At 39.9% G+C, this 11,225-nt stretch overlaps 1 protein-coding gene across 1 annotated transcript; it reads left to right on the top strand.

Annotated features, from left to right (window-relative positions):
* Positions 1–48: 48 nt before the first annotated feature.
* Positions 49–10,790, top strand: kctd3 (potassium channel tetramerization domain containing 3). The gene is made up of 19 exons (XM_044095903.1): positions 49–1,249; positions 1,602–1,655; positions 2,993–3,038; positions 3,147–3,220; positions 3,320–3,378; positions 4,395–4,475; positions 4,627–4,758; positions 5,214–5,304; positions 6,126–6,316; positions 6,391–6,506; positions 6,622–6,709; positions 6,898–7,014; positions 7,623–7,793; positions 7,904–8,059; positions 8,334–8,430; positions 8,509–8,702; positions 8,788–8,926; positions 9,013–9,135; positions 9,830–10,790. Exons 1-19 carry the CDS (start codon positions 1,179–1,181, stop codon positions 10,338–10,340), a joined length of 2,511 nt encoding a protein of 836 aa, XP_043951838.1. The 5' UTR covers positions 49–1,178; the 3' UTR covers positions 10,341–10,790.
* The last annotated feature ends 435 nt before the right edge of the window (positions 10,791–11,225 follow it).

Genomic DNA, 11,225 nt, shown 5'->3' with positions numbered 1-11,225 from the left:
GCTCCCTGCTCGGCGAAGACGTTTAAACAATGTTACATATTGTGTTGCTTTCTATGTGCCACGTCTAATGAAAGTCTAAAACGACAGGAACGGACTTGTTTTGGAATTTTTTCGTCTATTTAAACGTATTTATTTATTTAACATGTGCGACTAATAACACAAATTTTCTACAATTCTACAATTTTGTAAAATAAAATTGTAGAAGACTGTAGAAAACCATCGTACCAAGACATTTTGTTCTGCGATTATGAGTGCGAGATTGAACTTATAAAATACTGCAACGTTTCAGCAAAAAGAAAAAGAGGAATAAATATGTATTCGGGTATCTGAATTTGTATTTTGTGTCGTTTATGGTAAATTAGTAATTCACATGATGCAGCGGGCTGCCAACAAGAAAGTTACCAACAATAATAAATAAACATACGGTAATGTACGTGTTTGACAGGACAGATACTCGCTTATAATTAAATGAGTAAAAATACTAATGATAATTATAGAAAGGGCAGCACAGGGATAGACTAATAATATTTTTTTTGCTCCAAAGATTTTACGCGTGTGTAGAAATAAAGATGGACCTCCCCCAGACCTCTAACAGGAATAGTGCATTCAGAGTATTTGGTTTCCGAGATTCCTGAGATTTATCTGATGTTCTTTGTAAGTCCCCTCATGTATTTTTCAGTATACACATACGCCACTGTAATACTTTGACTCACTGAAATAAATACAAAATTTACAGGAAGAGATTTACTGCCAGTCAACGTACCACTATCAATGTTTGGTGTATAAACGAAAGAGCAAGGTATTGGAGGGGAACTATCTTGCAACATTACAGACGCGCGCCCCAGCTGTTTCACGTTGCTAAAATTCTGCGCAGGCTGCTCTCCAATGATTTCCACACAGGACAGTGATGCAAACAAGCTCGCTGGATAATAAGGGGATCCTCATGCGGTTGTTTTGGTTATAAAATACCCCTGACCTTCTGCGTCCACGATGCGGCTACCGTAGCCTGCATGGGCTGTGTGTAGCGGATATTTAACGGATGGTGGTCCCAGGGAAAGGCTGTGAGGCTGGGAAGTCCGGGCATCAGCTGAGCCGATAGAGGAGTGTTAGCAAGCTAGCCTTTGTGATCAGCTCAGTGACATTTTCGTGAAAACACTACCTGGTTCGGCTCAGTCACCATGGCCACGAACGGTAACAGTTCGACGCCTGGGATGGGAGAGATCATCCAGCTAAATGTCGGGGGGACAAGGTAAGTGATGTCCACTTGACACCGACAGATGATTGTCATCTTTTCATAAACATTTACTCTTGCGATTATACTTATAACAACTTCATAACGTTGTTATTACTTATGTAATCAAAGCAGACAACACAGATCGCGTACTCCATCATTACTGCTGCTACACCACTGAATAATTGACTTTGTACACAATGTACAATTTCTACAAAATTAAACCCAATGTTATTTTGTAATCATATTACTCAGTGTTATGATCACAAATTCTTAAATGTTTAATTAAATCAAGTATTTACTCATAAGTCATAAAGACATCCTGCTCGAAATGTGTTGCCATTCATGATTTGCCTGTATCCTTCACAAGGTTCAGCACATCCAGGCAGACTCTGACGTGGATCCCAGACTCTTTCTTCTCAAGGTTCGTTCAATAGATCCAGCTATTTATTTATTTTTTATAAACAATGCCTCACAAAAGTAAGCACACCACTTTGAACTTTTCTAATTTTGTCATGTTACTACCACAAACTTTATTATTTTAAATTATGTGATGAAGAAGCACAAAGTTGAGCCACATTTTGAAGTGGAAGATTTTAGAACTTTGGGCAACAAGAAACCTGAAAAGTGTGGCATGCAATTCCTGTAGCTGTGGCTATTTCTTTAGTGTTGTTTTCCTGTTGGAAGGTGAACCTCTGAACCTGTTTCAAGTCTTTTGCAGCCTAGTAGAGTTTCTTCCCATGTTGCAATGTGATTTCCACATAAAATAGGGGGATGTATCTTCATTCTTTCCTATCAACTCTGACCAACTTCTCTATCACTGCTGCATAAAAGGTTTCCACTGCATGATGCTGCCACTGTCCCTGTGGGGACGATGTGTCCAGGGTGGTGGACAGTGATGATTGTCCACCATACAAAGTTTTACATGTAGACTAAGTTTTAATATAAACATTTAGATGTTTTAATCCAAAAGTGATTTGGAACCATCTATTAATTCCCTTTGGGGTTTTTTTTTCTGACAGTGCATCTCTTTAGTCCACAACATAAAATAAATAAAATATGTTCAGGTTTGGAGTAATGTTTAGATGCACTAATGTTCAAGAACTATGAAAACTTGTGCGAGGTGTTGCTAAGTTCTGTGTCTGAGCTGATTGTGGGTGAATATTTTGTCATGTCTCAAGCTTTGTGTTAGACAAAGTGGGAATCCTTCGGGATTCCTCAAAGGAGATAAAAATTAAGTCTTTTACGTAAATATGATAAATATTGCATTTTATGTTTTGTGAAACCAGTGAAAACAACTTTTTAAAAATATTAAAAATATTTTTGGTTAAAACTTTTGTCATAGTTGAAGTAATGCTGTCCCACCTGATTCTACTCAGCTGTTAGTGATTTTAAGTCTAGATGAAGGCAACAGTTAAAGAGAAGCAGGATATTGGAGCTGGTAAAATATTTTTGTTATAAAATTAAACACTGCTCTGAGTACATTCCTACAACAGCTGAGCAGAGCTATAACCAGAATGACTGGTTTAACACCTGTTTGCCTGTAGGTCAGTCTCTGCTCCCAGCTGTCTTTAGCTCAGTCACTGTCGCTTTTTCATAACAGTTAACATAAAAACATGCAGTAAGGATAATAATCTAGACTTCAGAGTTACCTCATTGGTTTTCTTGGTGTAGAAATAAATTGATTATAGTAACTGAGTTACTGGTTAGTGGAAATGGAGAACTGATTTGATAACATTTGTCTCTGTGTGTTCCTTTCAGTTTACTGAGTGGGAGGATTTCCACTCTGCGGGATGAAACTGGAGCTGTGAGTAGAGCTCTCCTGCTACCACAATTAAAATGGTTTCTGATTGTGCAGTTTTCAAAAATAATTAATTGTATGTCTTTTAATAACTTATTATTGCATCACTTTCAGATATTTATTGACAGAGACCCTACAGCCTTTGCACCAATTCTCAACTTTCTCCGAACCAAAGAACTGGACTTGCGGTACAAAAATGCTTGATTACTACTGAATTTTTAGGAGGGTGTATCTTTGTGACATGACCTGTATCATAGACATTTTCTGTGTCCTGTTTTTCTTTTTAGAGGCGTCAACATCAGCGTCCTGCGCCACGAAGCAGAGTTTTATGGAATCACTCCTTTAGGTATGGTGGTGATCAGTTTCAGATGGGAGACTTTGAAAGCAACGCTAATAACTGGGTTATTTATAGTTCTTTGCAGAAGTATTCATACCCTGTGAGGATTTTAACACAAACTTAAGTTGGAATTTTATGTCATAGACCCGCAGAAAGTGGCACATTACTGTGAAATGTAATGCAGTGCATAAATCTGAAAAGTGTGGGATGCATTAATCTTTACTACATATTTACTAATAAATAGAGTCAAGCTGTGTATAATTTCATCTCAGGAAAAGATAAAAAACAACCATCCATCATTTTTGTTTTATTTTGAATTGATTTCTTATACAAAATCCCAATTCAATCCCCAGTACTTATCTTTTTAACTATGAAGTGACAAAATTGGAAACAGTTCAAGGGATATGAATACCAGGTAAAACGTTGTCCAACCATATTACATTTACATACAACTCTGTAAAAAAATTAAGAGACCACTCAGTTTTTCTGATTTTACTCTTTATAGGTATAGGTGAGTAAAATGAACATTGTTCTTTTATTTTATGAACTACTGACAACATGCCTCAAAAAATCCAAGCAAAAATTTAGTATTTATTTGCATAAAAAAGTTCTATGTTTTTTTTTTTTTTGTTTTTTTTTTTTTTTTGGTACATTTGAACCCAGCATGACAGACATTTTATTCTAAAATAATTGTCTTCCTGTGTCAGAATATTAATCAAGGTGAAACGCAGGACAGAGTTACTTCCACATATGTGCTGTATTACATCCTGTTTCACTGTTTTAAATTTCCCCACACTAACAATGAACGTTACCTTTTGGAAATTCAGTCACATTCTTTGAAATTATATTAAACATAGAAGAAATACACAGCAATCTTATTCAGGCCTCGTCTGTCCCAAACTGAAAGCACATGAAGCTAAAGAAAATAATAAATGTCTAAACTAAGAAACAAAAATAGGCCGGTAACTTTATATGAAATGGTTATGTTGATGAATGTTTATGTGTATTTGTGTGAACCTGTGCAGTGCGACGCCTGCTGTTGTGTGAGGAACTGGACCGCTCATCATGTGGCAGCGTTCTGTTCCATGGTTACCTTCCTCCCCCAGGTAAAAACCTGAAACTCCTATTGAATGAACTGAAAACAGACGTAGTAGAGGTTGCACCACAGAAATGATCAAGACTCCACCTGGTACTAATATGACAGAACAGTGTAAGCAAAAAATAAGTGGATTTTTTTTGTGGTTTTGTTCTGGACAGTTGTCCCGGCTCGTAAGTCGGCGCCCGCAGCGTCTGATGAGCGACCGGGCCCGAGCGGAGCGGAGGGCTTCACCCGTGGGGTTCCCCTTCCTCATCCTTCTTTGTCTGAAACAGATGACCCAGAGAAACTGGGTAAAAGGGAGATAATACATTTAAAAATTTGTTTTAGCTGAAAACATTAAAAGCAAATAAGATTCTCATTTTTTTTAAAACCATCTCAGGTAGTGGACTAAATTGTGCTAAACTGGATTTGAGTCTGACCTTTAAAAACTTGATCTAAAATCCATATTTAGCCTTTCAGTTTGTCCATGTGTGTGTGCTAAATGCATGCATAACAGAGTAAATGTATGTTTTTGTTTGTGCCTTCTTGCAAGAGTGCATTAGTGCGCCTGCTAATGTGTCCTAAAATCTTTTTAGTGCTCAGACTAGGAGCACTCACTGAAGTGGCCTAGTTTCATGTTGACCTGCTGACTAGTTTGTTCCTGCTTCCTGAAAAATCTTTTTCACTCAAGCATTCATTAAGAAACACCAGTTCACTTCTACCAGCAGTGAAAATGGGAATTTATTTACTCTGTCTGTGTTTGCAGATTCAATGGTTGACCCCAGGAAAGTGCTGATTATAGCAGGACACCATAACTGGATCGTTGCAGCTTATGCACACTTTGTCATCTGCTACAGGTAACAGTTTTATTATTTCTCATCGAGAAAGTGTGAAGATTTTCTTGGATTGTTTTTGCAGCTCTGACTCCAGCAGCTGTCTATGCATTGCAAATCTCACTCAAAGCCTTTAATAAGCTTGTTTTGTGCCACACTTTTTCCTTCCACTACGTTTTCTGTTAACATAGTCCTGGCTACTTTCCATAGAAATGATTTCTTTGTTTCTTAACTGTCTTGTGGAGCATTTCAATATCCTCTGTTTGATAACTGTCAACCATTTTCTCCTGACTAACAGAAGACTTTTGTAATTATTACCTTTAATCATATTAAAATTTCCTAAGAAACTAAATTTTTGGGTTTTTATTTAACATATCCTTCAAAATGAATTGAAATAAACAATCGTATTATATTGCTATGGGTATAAATTTTTGCATGTGTTTTAATGAAACAAAATTGACTTTTCAATTATATTCTGATTTACTTAGATGCATCTTTACACTAAGATGAGCTCAGGTCTCAGGCAGAGACTCGTCTTTAAATCTTGGCCTTGAGCTTTGCTGTCCTGCAGGTTTTAGAGTGAGATCCGGTGTCCTGCAACACACCTGAATCTATTAGCTGAATCACTTCCTCATCGCAGTCAAGTTCTCCTGAATCCTCCTAATGTCCAGATTATTTGACTCAGGTGTGTTGAAGCAGAGAAATCTAAAAGTTGTTGGACCTGGAATTCCTCTGTTTCACATGCTTTCATACTGCTGACTTAATTAAGTGTTAAATAAATACATTTTAATCAGAGCTCTATAAACGGAGGTTACAGTAATAGCTTGTGTATGCTCTGGCTACAGGATAAAGGAATCGACTGGATGGCAGCAGGTGTTTTCCTCTCCCTACCTTGACTGGACCATTGAACGTATAGCACTTAACGCTAAAGTGGTGGGTGGTCCACATGGAGACAAGGACAAGATGGTGGCCGCCGCCTCAGAAAGCAAGATTATCCTCTGGAGTATCCAAGATGGAGGCAGCGGAAATGAAATTGGTAGGTTTCAAGAATCAAAGGGAATAGTTCTGGTCCTGGATGCCACAAGTGCTGTATTTTAATTCCCTCTTTAGGTATATTCAGCCTCGGCGTTCCTGTTGATGACCTCTTCTTCATTGGCAACCAGCTGGTGGCGACAAGCCACACAGGAAAGGTTGGAGTGTGGAATGCCGTCACTCAACACTGGCAGGTGGGCATCGTCAGTGAGCGTTTGCTGGATGCTTAAACACATGTTTGTCACATTATGTATTTCCTATTATTCTCTTCTATTTATTACTGTAAGTTCACTTTTCATATTTTATTAGGTTCAGGATGTAGTTCCCATCACCAGCTGTGACACGGCCGGGTCCTTCCTGCTGCTGGGCTGCACCAACGGCTCCATCTACTATATAGGTGTGAACAGACACACACAAAGCAACCAGCCTTATTGGATCTTAGTGAGGTTCTGTTACTGGATATGAATCTTATTTATAAAATAAGAGATTGTTACTGTTTTTGTCACTAAAAGATTTCTGTTCAGGTGTTTTAGATACATTCAAAATGTCCATCAGATAAGGAAGATCTCAACTTCCTCTTCTCAGACATGCAGAAGTTTCCTCTGAGGATGAAGGACAACGATCTCTTAGTAACTGAGCTTTATCACGACCCTTCAAACGATGCCATTACTGCACTGTCTGTGTACCTCACCCCTAAAACCAGTAAGTACTGAATAAATACTGAAAGAAAAAGGGTTACATTGAATATGTGTGGGATGGGGACTTTGCTTCTGTTTGGTTTTTTAATCCTACTTGGAAAAGCACGTGGAGTTTTTCTCCTCAGATGCTCCTCTGGGCTCTTAATGACTCGCTAAAAAACTGAGTAATGTTTTAAAATGTAAATATAGTTAAAAAATGGCTTCAGCAATTTTCCTCACGTCTTGTGCATAACAATTTGTTATGTGTGCATAACACATTGTTATGCACACATAACAATGTGTGGAAATGTTATGTGTGCATAACATTTCCACAAAAGAATTACATTTATTGTTTCACCATGATGCAAACTATGTGCTTTTTTTTGGCATAATTTTATATAAGAAAACAATTGCTCAATTGAAAGAAACATTGCATTTTGTTTTGAGATTTTATGTTTCTTTGCTTTGCTAATTAAAAATCTAACATTTCCTATTGCAGAAGCTATTTTGTTTAAAAGAGTTATGTTGTGTTGTGACCCTAACTTAATTTCATTTGGCTGGAATGAAGGCAAATGGGCTCTTAGGGTTGCAGAGGTTGCAGACTCCTGACATTTATGTTTATGCTGCTCTCAGGTGTGAGTGGGAACTGGATAGAGATCGCCTACGGGACGAGCAGCGGAGCAGTGAGGGTGATCGTGCAGCACCCAGAGACAGTAGGATCGGGTCCTCAGCTGTTTCAGACGTTCACTGTGCACAGAAGCCCAGTGACGAAGATTATGTTATCTGAGAAACATCTGGTGTCAGGTAACAAACGTTCCTCTGTTTAGTTTTTACAAAATTCAGATGACAGTCACCAGTAACAATCTACTTGTTTGAAACCTCACTGGATCGTTTTTACGTTGTGTGTGTTTTAGTGTGTGCGGATAACAACCACGTTCGGACGTGGACGGTGACGCGGTTCAGAGGGATGATCTCCACTCAGCCAGGCTCCACACCTCTGGCTTCCTTTAAGATCCTGTCCCTGGAAGAGACGGAGAGTCATGGAAGCTACTGCTCTGGAAATGATATAGGTGAGACGGGAAGAAGCAACATACACAATTAGGTTAAACATATTGTTGATGATGTTGAATTCTGTCCATGTACAAAATATAGCAGAGATAAAAAGTAATAAAAAAACAAAAACAAAAACATGCAAATGTAAATATTTTGCATTCATGCAAGTTATGCTTGGATTGTGTAATGAATAATAAATATAGAAACCCTAAAAAAGGGAACCACATACAGATTTGGCCCTTTTTCCAAAAAGTTAAGAAATGTATCACTTGAATTGTTTGGTTTCCACAGGCCCATTTGGAGAGAGAGATGATCAACAAGTTTTCATCCAGAAAGTCATCCCCATCACCAACAAACTGTTTGTTAGGCTCTCCTCAACTGGAAAAAGGTACACTGTCCACCATATACACGCGTCAGTGTTACTGTGGTTAACATGTGAATTTGATTTCTTTCCGTAACGCTTCAGGATCTGTGAGGTGCAGTCGGTGGATGGAACCACTATCACTTCCTTCATGGTTCGGGAGTGCGAGGGTTCCAGCCGGATGGGGTCCCGACCGCGCCGCTATTTGTTCACCGGTCACGGAAACGGCAGTATTCAAATGTGGGACCTCACCACTGCGATGGACACAGCCAACAAAGGAGAAGAGAAGAAGAAAGACGGTGAGGAAGGAGAGACGAGTGGCTGAAATGTCATCAAGCTGTGTGTAAGTTTCTATTCACAAAATCCTGTAATGTTATTTGGCAGATGTGGGTGGGCCAACAGAGGAGGAGCTGCTTCAGCTGCTGGACCAGTGTGACCTGAGTACCTCCCGCTGTGCCACCCCAAGCATAAGCCCCGCCCCCTCCGTGTTGCACCACACACGCCTCAGAGAGTCTATTTCAAGGTTCGAGAGATGACTGCATCGTATAACCGTCTGGCAATGTTTCTGCTCATGAAAGGTCTCACCTTTCTGTTTCTGCTCAACCTCAGTTTGCAGCTGCAGGCCCAGGAATCTATTCCTGAGAGCCAGGTCACCTACGGAGCCGTGCGGCCCTACAGAGAGAGCCCCCTGCTGGCCCGTGCACGGCGAACCGAATCCTTCAACAGCTACAGGTGAAGCAACATTTTTCAGTCCAGTTAGGAACTGATATCATATCATGTCATTCATTTCTTGTCATGAATTTCTTGTCATGGTTAAGAAGTTCACATTAAAGCTGCAGAAGGTAACTTTAATCAAAAATGTTTTTTTGTTTTTTTACATATTTGTTAAAACTGTTACTGACTGAAAGTATGAGACAGATAACCCATGGAAAAAATTTTTTTGCTCCTCCGCCTTCTCCCAGTGCTAACTAGAAACAACCAATCAGAACATAGAGGCGGGACTTAGTGCTGTGAATCACAATTGTGTGTTGTGCTGCCCATTCCTTCTTTACCCTCTCCATTGCTCTCTGCAGTTAGCAGAGAATGCCCTGAATGCTAGGCCAGTTAGATTAGACTCATAAACGATTTTCTTGTAACAGTAAGTTGCTTGAGCAGCAATTATACAGGTTTGATTGACGGCGCCAAGACCCTCCTCCTGGCTGATTATTTTTGGTCGGAAGCGATGCATTTCATCAGATGGAAATAATCTGGCAGGAGGTGGAGAAGATTTATCTTTTCATATTCTGTCAGGACAAAGTGACAAGTTTAACAAAGATGTAAATAACATATTATTTATAAAAGCTACATGCTGCAGCTTTAATGATGTTTAAAACCCCCTAAAACTGTCTATATTGCCAGTTTTTAACTGTCCGGTATATTTTTTTAGAGACTTCCAGAACTTTAGCCTGAGTCAGACGTCCAACCCTGGACCCAGTCAGATCCCAGACGCCCGGCGCTCGCTTTGTAACTTTGGGCCTGAGGACAGTGAGAGGAGCGCCTCCGTCATGGAGCTCTGGGCTTCCCGCAACGCCGGAAACATCTCAGCGAGTAAACCAGAAGTCAGTCAAGAATCAACACAGCAACCTCCAGACAGCCCAGTTCCAGGGGCGGACGTGAGGCGAAAGGTGTACACTCAGCCAGAAGAAGGGGATGCTGTTGTGTCTGGAGGAGAAGGGGCGAAGGGTGACGGCGCTGTAAGGAAGAGGGGCGTACTGGAGGGGGGCTTTCTGGGGCGGAAGAGGGCTCCTCCAATTCCACATCTCTCCTCTGGATCTGAAGGTGGGGGCAGTGACTCATCTGCAAACGCCTCGCCCTCGCCAACCAAACTGTCGTCCTCCACTTCGCCGCGACACAGGAAGCCGCCAGCTGAGCCGTCCGGTCATGACAGCAGCCTGTGACATGAGTAAGGCTAGCCTGTCAGCGCTAAATATGAAGGCAAAGGAAGAACATACAATCAGCTGCAGCAAAAGTCACTTTTTTCTTACCTACAGGTGTGGCTCATGAAGAAGCTGTAAGTCTCCAACACTATCAGTGTATCATCTGTGAGATGTAGTTGAACTTTCTTCTGTCTCGGTACGTTTTCAGTCTGTTTTAAGAAGATTTCAGGATTCTGTTTTCTCTTCCTGTGAGGTTGCTGCACTAAAATCAACTTCAGGAGCAAAACTAAAGCACAAGGTCTCAGATTAGGTCAATCACCGGACGAGTAAAGCTAGTAAAACAGAAATAAGCCAAATATTAGTAAGCATGTGTTGGAATGACACGGATGGTTACAAAATCAAATTGCCTAAAATTTACAAATTTGCCTTTAAAATATTGATGTACATTCGCAAAATAAAAGTAAAAAAATATATACTTCACACAAAAACCTAAATATTTATTTGAAAAATCTTGACCAATCATACAAGAGCTTTGTCCTCCTGTCTCTGCAATAATAATAATAATCACAATACTTTTTCAACAGTAGAGCTCATAACTTTGTTGTGCAGTGGATGTTCATGTTACTTACCGAAAACATGTTATCCGGTCCAAAATGTTGGCAGCTACTTGAATCCTAGGATACTTTCTTTACTGCAGCCAGAGTTAGAGGGGTTTACATTAAAACAGCTGACAGACAGCAGTTAAACTGTGCAGGTCGGGCATGCAATACAAGCTTCACTGCAAGGCAGCGGTGAGGTGAAGAGGCAGACCAGATACTCTGGTATTCAGATGAAGGTTCATGGCAAATGATCATGTGTGGTGACATTCTGTAGATGTGAAATATGCTTAAATTTTGTCATTAGTGT

This window comes from Gambusia affinis, linkage group LG02 (genome assembly GCF_019740435.1).
Source record: "Gambusia affinis linkage group LG02, SWU_Gaff_1.0, whole genome shotgun sequence".
Classification (NCBI taxonomy): domain Eukaryota; kingdom Metazoa; phylum Chordata; class Actinopteri; order Cyprinodontiformes; family Poeciliidae; genus Gambusia; species Gambusia affinis.
The sequence above is the reverse complement of the archived record's forward strand: the minus strand, read 5'-3'. Positions and strand labels throughout refer to the sequence as shown.

Bases quoted from the DNA above. Each gene is read 5' to 3' on its own strand.
- kctd3 (XM_044095903.1), top strand. From the start codon at position 1,179: ATGGCCACGAACGGTAACAGTTCGACGCCTGGGATGGGAGAGATCATC. The intron at 3,039-3,146 runs GTGAGTAGAGCT...CATCACTTTCAG, and splicing joins TGCGGGATGAAACTGGAGCT to ATATTTATTGACAGAGACCC. The intron at 4,476-4,626 runs GTAAAAACCTGA...TGTTCTGGACAG, and splicing joins TGGTTACCTTCCTCCCCCAG to TTGTCCCGGCTCGTAAGTCG.